At 51.5% G+C, this 18,795-nt stretch overlaps 2 protein-coding genes and 1 long non-coding RNA gene across 54 annotated transcripts in view; 1 reads left to right on the top strand and 2 right to left on the bottom strand.

Moving 5' to 3' along the window:
• LOC138850245 (uncharacterized) overlaps positions 1-18,795 on the top strand; it is a 514,649-nt gene that overhangs the window by 262,205 nt on the left and 233,649 nt on the right. For 49 of the 50 annotated variants that reach the window (XR_011389934.1, XR_011389944.1, XR_011389950.1 and 46 more), the window contains 2 exons: positions 2,636-2,815; positions 4,441-4,604. This is a non-coding gene — a long non-coding RNA (uncharacterized lncRNA). The remainder of the gene's footprint in view (positions 1-2,635; positions 2,816-4,440; positions 4,605-18,795) is intronic. The other variant, XR_011389970.1, reaches the window with a different exon arrangement.
• LOC138850235 (ral guanine nucleotide dissociation stimulator-like) overlaps positions 1-18,795 on the bottom strand; it is a 51,822-nt gene that overhangs the window by 11,060 nt on the left and 21,967 nt on the right. The window lies entirely within an intron of this gene.
• On the bottom strand, positions 11,582-17,835 carry LOC138850233 (ral guanine nucleotide dissociation stimulator-like). Of its 3 annotated transcripts, none has more exons than XM_070076543.1 (3): positions 17,368-17,835; positions 15,379-16,999; positions 11,582-13,589 (listed from the first exon to the last, which is right to left on the bottom strand). In XM_070076543.1, exons 2-3 carry the CDS (start codon positions 15,555-15,557, stop codon positions 12,761-12,763), a joined length of 1,008 nt encoding a protein of 335 aa, XP_069932644.1. In that variant the 5' UTR covers positions 15,558-16,999; positions 17,368-17,835; the 3' UTR covers positions 11,582-12,760. The 3 variants fall into 3 exon arrangements, with proteins under 3 accessions (XP_069932644.1, XP_069932645.1, XP_069932643.1); XM_070076544.1 differs by having other exon boundaries at positions 11,582-13,257; positions 13,396-13,589; positions 15,379-17,834; XM_070076542.1 differs by having other exon boundaries at positions 15,379-17,835.

Below are 18,795 nucleotides of genomic sequence, written 5' to 3'. Positions count from 1 at the left end.
GCAAGTGCCTTGAGATGTGCCAGACTGCAACTGGGAACTGGCAATTCCACCCAGGTCGCCCATGTGAATAGCGTGGAACTTGTTATAGGAACCATTGTTTCCCCAGAGGTATTTTAGTAAGAAACTGGAGTTAGGCTCCAGAGATGAGTATCAAAACCAGGTACTCTGATATGAGAAATGGGCATCGGAACTCACCATCAAAGCATCTAAGCCATTAGGCTAAATTCCTTCTCAACCCATGTTTCTTTTGTTAAGAGTATCCCTTGACTGTCACACCCTTACTTCCCACTCCACAAAAGCAAGCATCAGCCTTGGATTTGTTGGAAGCGCAGTGCACCCTCTACTACTAGACGAGACAGGAAAATAGACTACTAGATGTCCATAATTTCTTCCCAAGTGGGATCTTCTAGAGAAACGACAGAAAGAGCATTGCCCTGGGTGTACAGCAAAGAGCCCCTGTAGACACTGATTTTCTCTACACAGTGCACAGCCAGCCATGGAATCCTGGATTATTTTATTTCCAGTTTTTCCCAGACACCTTTTATGGAAGCTATACCAACTTGATGCATTTCCTAAACACGGCTTTCGGAACATAGTGATTCTCCCACCATACCTAACTTCACAGCAGCCCTCCCACCTCTCTTCCTCCTCTGTCTCCTTTAGGGGCATCTTCTCTGACAGGAGTAGAATTTACCTAGAACTTATTAACAAAACATGACGGGCTGAATACTATACGTATTTGGAAACTTTGGAATGGCATATACTTCTATGAAAAAGAGTGAGCATTTGGAGATGCATTTCACTGAACAATGATGTATTTCCTTTTTGATGTGTTTCTCTATTTGTTGACAAAGAGTAGCTGTACATATTGATGTGGTATAATGTAATATTGCCCTACATGCATACATTTAAATGATCATATTAGGTCATCCGCATCCACCGCTTCCCTATTCAAGGTTTCTTTGTAGTATGTACATTCAGAAGTCTTTCTTCTAGCTTTTGAGAAAAGACTGTATGTTTGGTGAAGTATTATTACCCTACTATGCACTAGAACACCGACGGGCTTGTTTTTACAACAAACAAGAGATGAAAGTGCTTTTGAATTCAATGAAAGTAAGGCTTTCTGCGATTTGACTTACGTATGTCTATAGTATCTGTTGCGGTGGAGTGAGTTAACTTTGGAGAAGAACCCAAGGGCGGTGTGACTTTTGCGAGCATGAGACATTCTTCTAGCTTATAATCCATCGATGGTGTCATTCACGTGAAAGTGTGGTAGATCTTTGTGACCAAGTGGTACTGTTAACTCACATACCTCAACTCTTTGAGCAGAGAGGTCCTGCATGGGAAGTCAGTGCACAGTGACCCCTGTTGAGAATTTCAGAATTAGCACATCAGCGAACACCTGAGGTTCTTGACCTGAGCTGCCTCAGCTGTGGAAGCCTGTGGAATCCACTGACTCCTTCCATATTTAGACAGGGCCACGGGGAAGAGGAAGTTCTTTTGTGCCTTCTGAATAAAGTGTATCCTTTGTGGATGACCACTTCTTTCTCTTGGGGTCTACCCACAGAAGTGCTTCATGGGGAACCCTGTTTGCCACAGTGTTTTGTCTTCCCATGCCTGACATGCTCTCATAGGTGTTTTAGCCACATCAGAATGTCTTCAGGGTTGATTCTGAGCCAGGGTGTTATTTGAGGTCATTGTCATTCTGGGAGGCTGCTATATGCAATACTTCCCATGTTGGAGCATTCAGTCTGTTTTGATTCTTTCTATTATTATTATTGTTATTATTATTGTTATTATATCTGTGCTCTATTTATTAATATCTAGTATCTATTTTTATAGAAAGCTTTTATTTACTAGATAAATTACATAAGTACAGCTTTCAGATTGTAGCTGTTCTTCCCACCTACCTGCCCTCCCACCCCCAAACCACCCCACCCCCTATTCCCTCTCGCATCCCATTCTTCATGAAGATTCATTTTTTATTATCTTTATATAGAGACCAACTCTATACTCAGTAAAGATTTTCACAGCTTGCACCCACACTGACATGCAAAGTGGAAAGTAATGTTTGAAGGCTAGATTTACCGTGAATTCTCATAGTACACCACGTTAAGGACAGAGGTCCTACAGGAGGAGCAAGTGCACAGTGACTTCTGTTGTTGATTTAACAATTGACACTCTTATTTATGATGTCAGTGATCAGCCGAGGCTCTTGTGACGAGCTGCTAAGGGTATGGATGCCTCTGGAGTTCACAAACTCTGCCCTTGTTTAGATAAGGCCATCCTTCAAGCAGAATTTCTCTCCAGCATTCAGAGAAAGAAGGTAGCTCCTTCTTGGATGGCTCCTTCTTTCCCCTGGGATCTCACTCACGGAGATCTTTCATTTCTACTATCAATTGATAATCTATCTCAGCCAGTTTTCCTTTTTTTCTTGTTGTAACTTGGCCTTAACTCAAAGAATCTTAGGTTGTTCTTCAAACTTGAGGCAAGAGGATTGGACATAAGACATTGCTTTCAGTATTGTCAGAGTTTTGTATCTTTGTGATTGTGGCAAGTAGCATGCTTACAATTTCCTTTAGATAAATGACCACAGTGGCTGACATACTGATGTGTTTTCTTTTTTCATTGTCAGAAACTCTCACTTCGAAGAGTAACAGTGTGTTGACTGACGTAACTTGGAGTTCCAATGGAAGCGATGTGTCAAATGAAGTGAAGACACACTCTGAATCACATAGGGATAATGGACACGGTTCTAGAATGTAGAGGCTTTGGAACGGGGATATTTTGGGTCTAGAAGATGGGGCCAGTGATGGTAAGTTTCTAATGTTGTCAGAAAGTCAGGTTTTGTTCCATATTGGATTCATTATTGGGTGAAGAATTCATTCTCAAAGTTATTATAGGTTTTGATGTTTTTGTGAGGCTTAGCCTCTGTGCCAAGCCTTTCGAAATGCTTTCTGATGTAATGTTTCTTACAGTAATGACTAAGAGCTAGGACTGGTATTATTGGTAACAACTTGAGTTTGGATGTGTAAACTCTGTTGGGGTTCATTGTTAGATCCCCTTGAGTTCAAAGCCAGTTCTCTGAACTCCTACCGAATGCTACACCCACACTACTGCCTGGCTAACTTGTGGTTATTGGGACAAGACTAGAACAGTGCATGTGTGATGGGAGTGTAACTTTCACCAGTTTTGTTTGCTGTGAGTAGTTTGTGTTGCCTCATGGTTTAGACAGTTGAAAATAGGGTTTCTCAGTCTTGGCACTGTTATCGCTTGGGTCCAGATACCTCTGTCGTGAGGAGGTGGACGTTCCTGTGTGTTGCAGAAAGTTTTAGAGTTTCTCCAACGTCTCCCCAGTACATTACAGTGACAGCATCAGTCCCCGTGGACACTCCCAAAGAGGTCTTCTGAGGTGAGGCATCCCCTGAAGGACACACCACAGTTGATAGATACAGACAAGAATTGTAGAAATCATGTACTTCTCCAAATCTTAAAAGAGATAGCTTAACTAGACTATTTAGACATCTTAATGCACTCAAAGTAAGCTGGTAACTTTTCTTTTTTTCTTTTTTTTTTTTTTTTTTTTTGACAGGCAGAGTGGACAGTGAGAGAGAGAGACAGAGAGAGAAAGGTCTTCCTTTGCCGTTGGTTCACCCTCCAATGGCCGCCGCTGCAGCCGGCGCACCGCGCTGATCCGATGGCAGGAGCCAGGATCCAGGTGCTTTTCCTGGTCTCCCATGGGGTGCACGGCCCAAGCACCTGGGTCATCCTCCACTGCACTCCCTGGCCATAGCAGAGAGCTGGCCTGGAAGAGGGGCAACCGGGACAGAATCCGGCGCCCCAACCGGGACTAGAACCCGGTGTGCCGGCGCCGCAAGGTGGAGGAACTGGTAATTTTCATCCTCACCGTTCCTATTAGCGACTTACGCTTAATATGAACAAGTTAGGTTTGTACAGACAGCCTCTCTAGAAGATGGCCAATATTCTTTTTGCTTTTGCACTTGGCTGAGTTATTTCCTTTGATATCTGCTGGGTCTTCTGAGCTGAAAATATCCTCCTTTTACAAGGACATTTGGGACTGAGGGCATTCCCTGTTTAGTGGTAAGGAAAATCACCTTAATGATGTGAAGTGAAAAAGATCATGGTTTGTACGAAAGGAGGTAAATACAACATGCACAGTTAGCTAGTTACTTGCACAGGCAATGGAGACTCGACAAGGGTATCCAAGAGCTAACAAATGTGGTTAAGTTTGATTGGGTGGGGTTACGAGATGCGAGAAACCAAGTGACTAGAAAAGAGGCCAGGGATAACTTTTTCACTGTCTGAATGTAGTTTTAACCTTTATTCAGGAACAGGGCTATACTAACTACTGAGAATACAAGTAGTTGTAAACCATTTAATGATTTGAAATGAAGTAAGTTGCAACTTGTGCCTTTTTAGGTGAATTGCATTTCCCTGACTGGGAGCTCGACAGGGACAGGGAAGGTGCTGGTGAATGTAACGAACTTGAAGATGGCAAGGGTGCCGTGGGTCCCTCAGACTGTGCTTCTTGTGCAAGTCGGCAGTCTTTGACGAGTGATGACAGGCTGTCTGAGTTTGCTAAGGTAAGAATGGATCGTTTCAGAAACTCCTATTCTTTTATAACATATGTTCATCAAGGCCTTTTGGTGTTTCTCCCACCGTTCCTTCTCAGGGATCATCCTTTTCACTCTCAGAGCTTTCTTTTGAGCTCCACACCTTGGTCCTTAACTCACATGCTGGTGCTGTGCTTCTCAACATGGGGAAATATGGAGCTCTCTCCCCCCTGACTCTCCACTGCCAACTAGGCAATGAACTTTGGTTGTCCCTCCAGGGCCCTAGTACAGATATGTCAGGGTTTGCTTAGTTGAGTATGCAGCATTTACATCATTGTAATTCAATAAGGAATCTTGATCATCAAGACCAGTGCTAATTATCATGATGCTCTTGAACAATGAGTTGTGTTACTTGGATTTTTTAAAAAAACGTATTGGTGTGAAAGGCAGTGGGGCCCAGAGATTGTCCATCTGCTGGGTTCATTCCCTGAATGCTCGCAGCAGCCAAGGGCTGGGTCAGGCTGAATCCGGCAGCCTGAAACTGCATTTGGGTCTAGCACTTGTGTGCCAGGGCTCCAGGTACTTGAGGCTTCTCTGACCACCTCTCTGGGTGCACATGAGCAAGAAGGTGGAATCTGAATTGGAGCCAGGACTCAAACCCATGCCCTCTGCCCTGGGGTGTATGCATCCCCAAGTGGCATCTTGACCAATGCGTGAAACACCTGCTCCCCATATTGACCCTTTCTTAGGTCGTTTTGCTGAACATTCATAGAATCCTCATATTTCTTCATTGTCTTACAGTCTCATAAACATTTCTATACTTAACAGACTTTCTCTCAGTTTCATTTTCTTGGTGAATGTTTCCCTACCACCTCCTAGTTGCTCCAATGTGGATTCAAGATGCTTTTCTCTTTGTGGATGTTGTCACCCTGGGGTTTCTGTTCCCCATCATTCTAGGAATGTGTTCACTTCTTTGCTGATGGTGCTCCTTGATCTTGCATTTCATGTTTTCCTCAGAGTTTTTTTTTCCATGCTTGATTTTGTAAAAAATTTTATGTATTTATTTATATTTATTTAGTTGACAGGTAGAGTTATCGACAGTGAGAGAGACAGAGACAGAGAGAAAGGTCTTCCTTCTGTTGGTTCACTCCCCAAATGGCCCCCATGGCCTGCGCTGTGCTGATCTGAAGCCAGGAGCCAGGTGCTTCTTCCAGGTCTCCCATGCGGGTGCAGGGCCCAAGCACTTGGGCCATTCTTCACTGCCCTCCCGGGCCACAGCAGAGAGCTGGACTGGAAGAGGGCAACTGGGACTAGAACCCAGCATACATATGGGAAGCCGGCACCGCAGGCAGAGGAATAACCAAGTGAGCTAGGGTGCAGGCCCCTCCATGCTTGATTTTCTGGAGCACATCTTCTGGCAGGTTCTGAGCAATGGCATACAGAAGCGTTTTTGATGCTTGGCATCTCTAACTATGCTTTGATCTTACTGTCCTGTAATGTAGGATTGAAAACATGTATGTACTTTTAGGTTGGAAATGGTTTTTCCCAAGTTCTGAAGGCACTGATGCATTGTCTTTCAGCTCAAGGATTTTGTGAGTCAGGCTGAAGCTTCTCATTTTTGATCTTTGAAGGTTTTGGTGTTGCTAGTGGTTTTCAGCAGTTAATTGGGACGTGCTTTGGTATGTTTTTCTGCTTAGCGTTTGTCAAGTGTTTTGGATCTGTGGGGTTCTAGGTGTCGCCAGGACCACCCCCAGGTTTGCTCATCTGTAGGACACTGGAGATGTGGTGTAGAGGCATCTCAGGGCTATAGGGAAAGGAGAGGAAGCTGTGTCATCAATTCCCCATGCTCGTCTCCCAGTAGATTCACCTAACATGGACAAGCTGTGGAAGTTGTGCTCTTCTTGGAGAGCTCTAGCTATTCAATGGGCAGGTTTTGATTGGGGCTCCTACTCGGTGTTCTCTCTTCCTACCCTGTCCTAGAATCCCAGGCTTCCAGAAGGCAAATCCATATCAGTATAAACTGTACATTTTCACAGTTTCGGCATACATTGTCCAATGTCTGTTCATTTGTCTAAATAGGAACATGAGATATCTTTCCCATGATCATGGCATATATTTAGAGCACCTGTGGTTTCTGTGGTAGTGTTTTACCATGACCACTGGACCGATCTTTGGTTTTCTTGGCTCAAGTTACTCCTTTAGTACATTATTTGTATTTTAATTGTTTTCAAGATATATTTATTAAAGGCAGAGTGACAGGGAGGCTGGGAGAGTGAGAGAGCGACCTCCAATCTGCAGGTTCCCTCTGCAAATGGCTGCAATGGCTGGGAGTGAGCCGATCGAAAGCCTACAAGTGTGCAGGGGCCAAACCATTTGTGCCAAACCCTACTGCTTTCCCAGGCCATAGCAGAGTACTGGATCAGAAGAGGAGCAGCCGGGCCTCGAACAGGCGGCCCCATGGGATGCCGGCACTGTAGGCATCACCTTTCCCTGCTATGCCACAGTGGCAGCCCCTGTGCTTTCATGTTTGAAAGAATTCTGACTCATTGGTTGGAAGGCAGAGACACAGAGATGTTCCAGCTGCTGGTTTGGTCCCCAAATACTTGAGTCAAGTACAGTGTCTCCAACGCAGCATGTGTCTCCAACCTGCGGGGCAGGGACCCAGGTGTTTGAAATATCACTTCCTGTCTCCCAGGCTGTATGTCTCTCCCTGGCCATTAGCAGGGAGCTGGGTAGGAAGCAGAGCAGCTGGGACTCAAACGGGCACCCATGTGGGATGCCTTTGCTGCAGGTGGATACTTCACCTGAATACATACAAATCTCTGTGTATATATATGTATACATCGATGAAATTTTTGTCAGTGTTGGCTTCCCAAGATTGTGCACTTTTATTATGTGCATTTCCCACTGAATCTCACAGGGAATTCTCTCTAGTGACTAGGGCTGAGTTGTGTTCTTGGGACATTTTGCTGGTCACTGGTGACACACATCATTTGGAAAACACTGTATAGAGGGGACCACCATCTGAGCCTAAAGGGCCCTAAGCAGCAAACTCCCAAAGCTCGTGGGAGCAAGTGTAGAAGCAGTGAGAGCGTTGTTCTTGCCAGATACCGATGGATGTATGAATTGCGCTTCAGAACAGACCCTGAGGGACTCTCTCCACGAGACAGCATGGGGCTCCATGTAGGAGCCTCAGAACTGAAAGAGCACTCATGGTGTGGCATCCTTGCATGGGGAGACACACCCCTCTCGAATCTGCATGAATGTCTTTGTCTGTGGATCTAGAGAATGGTCTCTAATTAGCAGGGCAGGGAAGGGATAAAGAGGAAGAAGGACACTCATGGTCTACCATGTATACTACTTTAATGAAAGGCCTAACCAACTGGTACTAATCATGGTGAACTATATACATAGGAAAATCTAGGAGGAATCCGTGAAATTGGTGATGATGTGACCACCCATCTGAGAGAGGGAGGCCAGTCTCCCAGGCACTGGGTTGTTGCTTGGTCAGCGGGGAACGGAGCGAGTGTCACGGTGCAGTCCCCGAGCCCACAGATGAACTCTGCAGCCCCCACTCTCTGCCTGCATGGGGGACTCAGTCATGCTGATGTTCTCCAAGGCCTGATGTTCTTGGCCTTGAGGATGAGGTGGACATTCTAGCAGAGGGGCTGGAGTAGGCAGGACAGGTTGTAGCTGCAGGACACAGAAGCAGCCATGAGTGCACTCTTGCTCATCTCAGGCTCCCTCCAGGGCCCGCCCTGCAGCCGCAGTCCTGGAGCCCCGCACTGCCCATGGGTAAGGCCCTCTGCTGACCAAGGAGCCATGGGTAGCCCTCTCCTCAGTGCACAACAGGAGAACCTTCCCCATCTGCCACCCTGGACATCCCGCAATCCCTGCCCAGCACTCACCTCTTAGTGTCACTGAGCCTCTCCATGGATTGGAACCACAGTGCAAACTCTGCGTCGCGCAGCAAAGTATATTGACTGGCTGCCACCTGGAGCCGCTGCATTTCTTGGAGAACTTTTATCTCCTGGGGCAAGAGGGGCAGAGAGGATGCTGACAGGCCTGCACTGGGACTGCTGGAGGGGCAGACTGTGGCAGGGGCAGGGGGCTGGCCTCTGGGTCTTTTAGCTAGAGAAGCCTTCCCTGGCCATCCCTTCCAGGCTCCAAGCTGTCTTCTGAGTAGCATACACACAGCCCCTCGCCCAGGAAGGAAGTTCTCCTGGATTCCAGTCCCTTAGCCACAGCCTCCCTAGGGATGCTCTCCTCCTTCTGTGTGTATCCATCCCAGTGGAGAGAGCAGACAGACACGCATGGGCTGGAGCCTGGGCTTTCTGCCCAGGGCATCTCTGACCCCTCCATCCCCTCTGTGCCTGGAAGATAGGGCAGAGCTGCTCACCTTTGTCATTTTCAGCATGTTGTTTTTTCCCTGGAAGGCAGAGTCCATCAGAACAGCCCCTGGCCTGTGACTAGCCCCTGGCCCTCCCCTCTGGGTAAGAGGAAGGAAAAGAAGGTGTCCCTGGGACAGGCTGTTAGCTCTGCAGAAGGGGACATGGTGGCTGAGGCTCAGGGAACTGCTGTCCCCACCATGTCTGATGGCAGGCAGGGAAAGTGAGGCCTGGGAATGGATGGGTGGGCTGAGGCATGTGGGTGCTGCCTGACCTCACAGGGGCCCAATTTCTCTCCTTCCCTTGGGTGCCACCCAACTCAGAGGCTGAGCAGGCTCAGCCAAGACCTTGTGCAGCTTTGCAGTCAGGGACTCTGGCTATGCAGCTTCAACCGTTGGGGGACAGGGATGGGCACCTGGTTGCAGGCTCCCGCACTCAGAGGGGATATGCAGGTGAGCCCTCCTCCCTGGGACAGCTTGTGAGGCCTCTGGAGACATGGGCAGCAAGGAGCTGGGGGCTGAGAGCTCAGCCCAGGACCCTCCCCCCAAGCCTCAGGGTCCTGGAGCCTGCCCCACCCATGGCAAGTTCACTCACATCTACGAAGTCCTTCATGGCGATGTCCAGCCTATCCAGATACATGATGAAAGTGCCAAGGAAGGGGACGGCTCCCTGTGCCATGAGGTGGTGGTGGTGGTGAGCAGCTGTTCTCAGGTGCCACCAAGGCCCGGCCCCTGAGATGCACTCCACCCCAGCTGCTGGAGCCCTGGCCACATTCCCCATTGGGAAGCTCCCCGCCCCTAAAGTGCCTTTCCCAATTCTCCCTGCATCCAGCCAACTGCCTCTAGAATCGGACAACCCTGGGAGCCCTGATGGCATGATAACAAGTCACCATGTGGGGTGCCAGCCCTAGCTCAGGCCCAAGTCTGCTGGGAGCCCTTCAGCTCAGGCCCTCAGCTCTGGTCTCTCAACTGGGGTCTCTCAGCTACTGTGGTGATGGGCGTGGGCAAACAAGGGAGGCAGAAGGCCCTGCTCCCTTGACATGGGCCCCCAGTGGGAGACAGGAGCCCCTGCCCCCCCCTCCCCAGGCACACTTGCCTTCTTCTGCAGCCGCTGCCGCATCTGTGTTCTCTGGGGATTCTGCTCCCGGGCGGGCAACCTGCAGATCGCCATCTGCCAGGGTCAGGGTCACGTTCAGGGAGATAGTCCTTTCCTGACCGGCCCACATTTGTGCAAACCACCTTGAGCCCTGCATGTCTGGCTCACTTCCATTGGTATAATGCCCACCCTGCACTCCCCTCCTCCCACAACGTGCTCTGTATGGATTCATGCAGCTCCCACTGGGAAGGTGGCTTTGGGGGATTGACCACGCCTCCCTGTGCCTGCTCCTCAGCTGGAGAGGGTGCTGGCCTCCTCTCCCACCTCAGGTCCCCCTTGCCCTAAGTATCCTTTGACTGACCTGTGCCTCAGCGTGTCCCTGAGAGGAAGCCAGGCCCAGCACCCCATACCCTGCCTCCCTGGATGCACATGAGGCTCCCTGTGCAGACTGAGAGACAGGCTCATGCTGCTTGCTTCTCTCCTCGAGAAGACAGAAGTTCTGCTCCCAGGGCAGCCAGTAAGACCCAATGCTTGGCATCCCACTCGACTGCTCAGCCCCTGGCATTCCCAAGCTGTGCAATGTGTGGGGCAGGCTTGGCAGCCCTCCCCATGGAAGGCTGCAACAGAGAACCCTGTAGCAGGCCTGGTTTCCAAAGGACCTCTAGGGCCCCAGCACAGATGGAAGGAAGCCCTTGCTGCCGCATCCACCTCACAGCCTGGGGGAAGCAGGAACAGCATGGGAGCCAGAGACCTGTGGGTGCTCACAGCCCCCTCTGAGAGCCAAGCTGCTCTTGCTGCAGCCCATTCCCATTGCCGTCTGAGCCCGACTGCATGCCACGACCTGTGAACACAACCCTCTCTTGGCCTGTTGTCCTAGCAGGCACACCCCAGGTTTTCTTTTCAAGCACACTTTCAGTGACACCAAAAGCTCCCCTCTGCCCTGATGCCCTTACAGCCACACCCCTTCCCCTCCTGCCAAGCCCTCACCCCTGTCCCTGAGCCCCCACTTTACCTTCATGGGCACATCTCTGTTGACTTTTTTGTCCTGTGTGCAAAGACGCTGAAATTTCCTGGCACTTTTTCTGTTGTGAGGGGAAAACCAGGAGATATTTGGATGGAATGGTGAGGTGGTGGATCAAACCCCTTTGGTTTAAGAACAAAGATCAGAGGATCCACCCTGCCTGGTAGTATCTTCTGTTTTGATTGTGTGTGTGTGTGTGTGTGTGTGTGTGAGTGTTTACAGAGTTGGAGTGCCCAGGCAGGTCCAGTGCTGCGTGGTGCACAGGCGCAAGTATGTAGTTTGGAAGCCACATGTGCCTGACTAATGGAAATGTCATCCTGAGGCAGAAACCCAGTCCTCATGTCCCAGGGCCGCTGAAAGATGGTGCTCCCCACCCCTGCCCCCGGCAGTCCACGCCTCTCCCTGTGTCCCAGGATACCAGCCTCTGTGAGTCTTGGAGGATTAGTGCTTAGGCCTGAGGGTAGTCCCGGGTCCACCAGGTGCTTTGAGGGATGCACACCCACCTGGAGACTTCTCCCCACGTTGTTTTCAGCTGGCGTACCGGGTGGCTGTGCAGAGCGCAGAGGATGGTGTGGACCGAGCAGTAGTTCCGGAGAGCCAGGCACTCCTAGGGCAGGGAGCGGATGAATGGCAGGTAGGTGGCTTGGAGCCCCACCTGAGCCAGGCTCAGCCAGCTGTGCTGACATCCCCCTCATGCATCAGAGAGTTGGCCAGGGAGCCAGAGCAGGTCAGTGATGGGACCCCCTTGAGCCACGCTCACATGGGCTAGATTGGTTTCAACCCATGTCAGGGGCCTAGGCGGGAAGTGAGCATGTAGTTCTGGGACAAGTGAGTGAGATCAGGCCACCTCGTGGATCCCAAGAGCCCAGGGATTGGGCAGGATCTGTGACCACAGACTGTACACCTGAGAGCTGAGGAAGCAAAGTGGCACGTCCCTGCCGTGCAGAGAGGGAGCCCCTGGGACAGCCTCAGCTTACCTTGGCCACCTTGATCCAGTGTTCCACCACGCGGGCCCTGTCCGCTGCCTTCATGCTGGGGTCCCCCAAGCACGTGGTAGTAACACAATGGGCCACGTGGTGGTAGTGGATGATGACAGCGAGAACAGTAGGGGGCAGCTGCGCATTGACCTCCTTGTTCTGCTGGATCCGGATGGAGCTGTGGCACTGATAGGGGACCACATTCTGGAAGAGCTCCTGGGGGCAAGAGGGTATCCCATGGGCACAGCCAGCCTAGCTCGAATGCAGTGAAGCCCAGCCACCCCGGCAAGTGACAGTGCTCGAAGCTGCAGCTCAGGTAGTTTGGCATGCAGCTCCCCAACATGGGAGCAGCTGGGCTATGTGTTCTGCCACTGAGGTCGCCTCGCTCCTGCCAGCCCAGATCCCAACCCTCCCAAGCCTTGAGGAAAGAGACAGAGGTGTGTGCTCCCAGGCATCCCGCCCAGTATCTCATCCTTCTGCTCTCACAGCATCTGCCCTGGAGTCCTTGTCCCTGTGCCAGTGCTGCTCCCTGTGGCAACTCCAACAAGGTGCTTGCTGTTTGATATGGATATGTGTGCTAGGACCCAGGACAGCTGTGGCATCGCAGGCAGATGGGAAGGCAGTGGGTGGACCTGGATGCCCTCCACCTAGGCCCGTCCAGTACCCTGTGGGTCAGATCCAGCCCTACTTTCTGCCAGGCCCATGTCAGTTGATCTGGAGAGTCACTGTGCAGCTGGTGTGGTTTGGGTGCCCTCTCTGCCAGCCATGGGAGAAAGGCAGCCTTGGGAGTGAAGACATTGGTCCAGTCACATAGGTGGTGGGACCTGAAGCCTGAACTGCAGCCAGGCCACTGGATTCTGGTCGGGGCAGCTGTGGGGAGGCTGGTGCCAAAGGGGTGTTCGGGCCTGGCCCTGCCGAGACAAGCCCGCTGCTCACCGCGTCCATCAGTGTGAACTGTTCCGCCAGCAGCTTGGCGGGGAATGTGGTGATGCTAGCCATCTTGCGAGGCTGGTTGTTTGCAGGTCCCGGACATGCGCAGGAGACTTTGGTAGTTGTCTTTGGTGCTGATTCTGTGCATGGTGGCAGCCTCAGTTTTGAAATGGATCCTGTCTCCAGAAGAGGTTCTAGCTCTGTGAGCAGTGGGGAATCTGGCTCTAAAGCCAGTGTTTGGCATGACTGCAGCCTGGCAAATAGAGCAGGAGCTGGGAGAAGAGAAAGGGTCAGCAACATCAAGCACTTTCCAATGGCCTCTCCAAAGCCAGGCGTGATCCCATTGCCTCTAAAGGGGCTCCAGCCCCAAAGCCCACCGAGAGAATCTCGCGGAGTGCAGTGCATCTTACCGACTGCTTCTGCCTGTGTGGGATTTGGGTAGGCCATCCTGACACGCAGAAAGCACGCATGGGTCTGCAGGTCTCCTCTGGGCAAGCGGACCTGCTTGGATCCGACCTTCATCTTGAGAAGCGGGAGATCCGTGCGATCGCAGAATTCGGCCTTGTACTTGGCTTTGCACCTTTGCAAACAGGAAGCCATGTTCCTGGGGAAGGAGAGTGGGCAGCAGAGTCAGACTTGACCTTACCCTGCTTGCTGCCCTTCCAGGACTCCCTGTGTGGGGTGGGGCACGGAGCCTGCCGGTGAACTCTAGCTTCTTAAAGACAATGCCATGCTTTGCTGTTTTCCAAGGCGATTTCTTGACTGTGAATCCCAAGAGTTACAGAGAGAGAGGGAGAGACACACACCGGGGCAGAGGTCTTGCATCCACTGCTTGACTCCCCGGATGGGCAGTGGACAGCACTGGGCCAGGCTCATGCGGGGAGTGAGGAGCTCCATCCAGGTCTCCCACATGGGTGGCAGAGGTCCAAATGCTTGGACCATGTTCCCCTGGTTTTCCCAGACCCCCGAGCAGGGTCCTGAATCTGGACTGCAACAACAGGGACACCAACCAACACCCACAAGGGATTCTGGCATTGCCGGCAGTAGCTTTCCTTTGGATGGCTTCCTTCTCATGTTCCTTTCAGTGCCTTCCCATTCATTCCCATGGTTTTCTCAGGTGGAGGCCCCTAGGCTCCGGCTCTGAGCAGACTTGGGAGTAGGTTGCTCCTGGGATGGTGGGTTGGGTTGGGTGGTCAGGGAGGGTAGGCAAAGCTGGAAGCAACTGCCCTGGGCATGGCTATGTGGGTGTTGTCTGTGAGCCCCAACATGCCCGCTCCTCTGCAGAACGTGTCTGCTCCTATCCATAGCACTGCTCTTCAGCACTTCCTTTGCATGTGGTGGGGCCAGAAGTTGGAGTTGCACCTACTGTCTGCCTCTGCCTTGCCTCAGCCCTCATTTTCCTGCCATTCTTTCGAGTGACAGAAGGCCGCATCTGCACCCCAATCTCCCCGCATCTTAGTGGGACATGGGGTTCTCCTTGTGATCAGAGTAGGGGACGTTGCAGCTACTCCCAGAGGAGGTCAGCAAGCCTCAGCTCTGCCGCTGCAGGACAGGACTTGTATAGGATCTCGGCTGTGAGGGTCGGATTCCCCACAACTGTGAGGCCCTTGAATGCTTTGTTCACTGGATTTGTGGCAAGTGTCTGGAAAAGTGCACAAGGGAAGGGCTTCCCATATATGTGTAGAGTGAATGATTCCTTGTAGACCTGCCAGGTCGATGAGGGGTCTGGGCAACTGCTACCAACCCTGAGGGCAGCTGTTCTGTGCATATATCGAGGACAGGAGCAGCTGGAACAAGTAGGAAATGTGGCCGGTACGAAGGCATAGCAGCTTCCAATGCCCCTGCCCACATGTGATGCTGGCAAGCCATATCAGGGTTGGCCAGTTCAAGTCTTGGCTGTTGTCCTTGGTGTCCAGCTCCCTGCTAATGAGCCTGGGGAAGTGCCGGATGATGGCCTAAGTAGTTGGACCCCTGGCACCCCTGAGGGGGCCAGATAGAGCTTCAGGCTCCTCAGCCCGGCTTCCCAGAGCCCTGCTTTTTGCAGCCATTTGGGGAGTGACCCAGCAGATAGAAGGACGCATTCTCTCTTTCTCTCAGTCTAACTCTGCCTGTGAAAGAAAACATTTCTGATTCTTGAAAAAGGGGAAAGCAGGATCGCCATCTGGGAGGTTTTCCAACCATAGAGGCACATGGCCGGTTCCCACCTGAGTAGAAACATTGGTTCGTGAGGGTGCAGAGAAAGGAAATCAAGAGGTGTGACGCAGTGTGCCAGTAGCCCTGTCCACAGAGAAAGGCACCCGTTCCATGCCCGCCATGTCTTAAGTCGCTTCGGTCATCTAAAACATGTAAGATTCATCTCTGCATCACCGCAGTGCTGAAAGGCAGCTACCCACCTGTCGAATATCTGGTCTAAGTAATACGGAATGGTGGAGAAGTCGCTGTATGTACACAGGAAGGTGTTGAAGTAGCAGATCCTTTTTCCCAGGGGGCCCGGGACCAGGGCATCCAGCAGCATCTCTTTAGTGTCTGGCTGTAGGGTCCGCATGGCACAGACCTCTGCCAAGTAGAGCATGGACCCATTTCCATACTAGGGAGGACCAGAAAGGACGTGAGTCAGTGGCAGTTCCAGGGAGCACAGGGGAGCAGACACCCGGGTTGGGAGAAAACCCCAGTTGGGGCCAAGAGGCCGAACAGGGACTGAGGGATGAGAAAGTCCTGCGAGGGGGCCAGCAGTGAAAGATGATTCCGTGCCCCTTGGGGGAGCTAGAAATGAGGGCAACTGTGTGATTTGCTTTGCCACCAGACTGCAGAATGGAAACAAGTGGGCGGAGTAGGATATGAAGCCCCAGGGGAGGCTAGATCCTGAAAAGAGCCATAGTCAGAGGTGTCTGCCTGTGGCGTAATGACCACAGGCGTTCTGCCAAGTGACCTGACTTGAGGCATTACAACGACACATGTGTAGAGCCAGTCCCCAGCCAGCCTGGTCCTTGGAGTTTGTCCTCAGCAGGGCATCACTGCCTTTTCAGAGCCGAATTGTGGCCCCCATCCCCAACACACACGTGGGGTTGTTCTGACACCAGAGCACTTGAGTGTGACTGCTGCAGTTGGGCCAGTAGTCCGCAAGGAGGTGATTGACCTTACCCCCAGAAATGGCGTGGGCCCCATCCCATTACCTTGCTGTGCTCTTTGGCAGATGCGACAGGGGCACAGAGAAGCCCAGGGGAGCATAGGAAATGAAACTGGGGATGGAGATGGCAATGAGCCCTCCTGAGAAATCACCTTGGCCATGCCCTGACATGCAGCCACCAGAAATGGGAACAGCGACTCCTGTTGGGAGAGCTGCCCAACCTGGGCTCCTGTGCTTTGAGCAGCCTAGCTGACTGTGCTCCGTGAGAGACAGTGAGTCTGTGTCCTACAGCACCGCTGCCGTGGCAATGCAGCTGAATCCCAGTGCTTCCCAGCAGCCATGCAAGTGTGGCCACAGGGGCAATGTCGTCCCATGGAATAGAACAGGTGGGGGCCAGGCTCCAGTCCTGTGTGGTATCTTCAGCCTTTTGGTTGAACCCTCTGCCCTTTTGTGTGGGAAAACCTTCCTGGTAGGATCACTGAGTCCTAAAGCTTGGAGAAGACCTGGAAGGCAGTGGAGCTGACTAAGGACTGCACAGGATTCTTGGACTAGGTGGGCAAACCTTCAGCACCATGGCCACACACGATGCTTGTGTGAACAGGGAGTTTCCCAACACCCAGTTGCCAAGGGGCTGAGATTTCTTTGAGAGTGGGATGGGGGTCAGTCACTGAGTGGGAGATCACGAGGCCAAAAGCCAGGGGCGTTCCTCCCTTCAGGATGTGGTTCTAGGCACACCGTGGTCATCTCGTGCCCCAACACGTGGGTACTCCTGGGCCCCTCGTTCACTCCACACCAGCATTAACCACGTTGTTGGCCTGACTCACGTGTCCATTGACGATGCCTGTGGCTTCCTCATGTGTTCTGTCTGTGGACTCGAGTGTGGAGCTCTGCAAAGAGAGTGTGTGGCAGCCCAGACCGGAGGCATCAGTGTCGTGCTTGGCTGTCCCCACAGAGAATAATTCCCCCCATGAGGCATTCTGTTACCCAGGTCGGGAAAGTAAGGGCCTCTGTACCCTTGTGCAGCCAGAGAGGTCTCCAGAAGACAAGAGGAGGTCCCCCAACACCCACTTGCCCAACCAGCTGTCCACAAAATAGGGTATGAACACGCAAGACACAGGAGGCTCCAACACGTGAATCGTGTTGCTGGGCAGCAAGAGCCCCTCTTCTTCTGCCACTGTCATGGTGAAGGGAGGGGCAAAGAAGACCCAGATGGGGTCACAGGTGATCCCCTGCCAGGACGGGCCTGTTCCGCTACCTGGGGCTGCCTCCTGGGCTGTTCTGTTCCCTGGGGTGGCCTTGCAGTAAGAGGCCACAGACACCCCGTGTGAGAGCGGAGCCAATGTCTCAAGCGCCGGAAAAGGCCAGAGCCTGGCAACGATTGGCAGCAACGAGAGAACATGGTCTTCTCCTGAACGTCTCCCATCAAGTGAGCCGCTAAGGACTGTTGCTATCAGAGTGTAAGTTCTATCACCAAGGAAGTGAGGTCACATCTTCAAAGTTCCATTCTGTGGAGCCTTTCCCTTAAGAAGATATGCCAAGGCCCCTCTGGGCTGCTGCCACAATATCATCCCCTTAACTGTACACAAGGAGACAAACACAGTGCCATTCCTCAGCTCCCTCAAGAGACTTGAATGTAGACAGGGCCCTAAGCCTGCGGACAGACAGACAGCTGGGTCCCAAACCTCCTTTTCGTATCATTTCCAAACACTCTAGCATGTTCCTTCGGGAAAACCCCAAAGAAACAAGCAAGGTATGGAGACCCATGAAAAGCCAAGGTTAGGGACCCAACAGACTCTAAACTGCATCTTGAGTCGTGGATCCTGCCCCTTCGGGAGATGTTGAGGTCACAGCTTAAAGCGCATCTTCCCCGAATACAGGTTCAGTGTCTCTGGCTATGATAGCAGCCATGTCCAAGAACTCCAGGAGAAGGTGAGAGAGCTCACCTGAAAGCCATGCCCCCAAATTGGCATCAGATCTCCCATCTGCAGCATGCAGGGCCCCAGAAACAGGCCACCTTATCGATAGGGAAAAGACCTCACAGAAAATCACTAGGGCTGGGGGATCAAATACTGGCTAGGAAGCTTCATTGTGACCACAGAGAGTGGCATCCATTTGAAAATAGGTCTGAGCTCATTCAAATTGTCCAGCCTCTTTAGAAGAGTGCAATACTAAGGATGCCTGAGGAAATAGACTCCTTCCAGGTCTGGTTTGCTTGGTGTTTTATGAAAGAATCTCAGAGGACATGGGCGAAATCATTTTCCTCCCTAGGGAGTCAAGTGAGGGACTTGGCATTAGACTTAGCTTGTAATCCCTAGAGTTTTGGGTGAGCTGCTTTCTTTTCCATGTCCTCCAAGCAATAGGAAGAGCCCTAGTCCTCCCTGCTTCAAGCGATAAGACTGGGGAATTAAGAAAGTCATGAACGAGGCCAGGAGTCATTTGGGTACATTTGTAAGATTTATTTATTTAATTTCAAGTTAGTGTTACAGGGAGGCAGAAGAAGACAGACAGAGATAGATAGGTAGGTAGGTACGTAGGTAGGTAGGTAGGTAGGTAGATAGATAGATAGATAGATAGATAGATAGATAGATAGATAATAGAGTTCTTCCATCCCTTGATTCAGTCCCTAGATGGCCGCAATGATTGGAGCTGTGCCGATGCAATTCCAGCAGCCAGGAGCCTGCTC

Source organism: Oryctolagus cuniculus, chromosome 6 (genome assembly GCF_964237555.1).
Source record: "Oryctolagus cuniculus chromosome 6, mOryCun1.1, whole genome shotgun sequence".
NCBI classification, from domain to species: domain Eukaryota; kingdom Metazoa; phylum Chordata; class Mammalia; order Lagomorpha; family Leporidae; genus Oryctolagus; species Oryctolagus cuniculus.
This window is presented reverse-complemented; position numbering and strand designations above follow the sequence as displayed.

What these genes read in the sequence shown, in the direction of transcription:
- LOC138850233 (XM_070076542.1), bottom strand. Translation starts at nt 15,557, where the DNA reads ATGCTCTACTTGGCAGAGGTCTGTGCCATGCGGACCCTACAGCCAGAC. An exon ending in TTAGACCAGATATTCGACAG is followed by an intron (nt 13,590 to 15,378) that starts GTGGGTAGCTGC and finishes CTCCTTCCCCAG; the next exon opens with GAACATGGCTTCCTGTTTGC.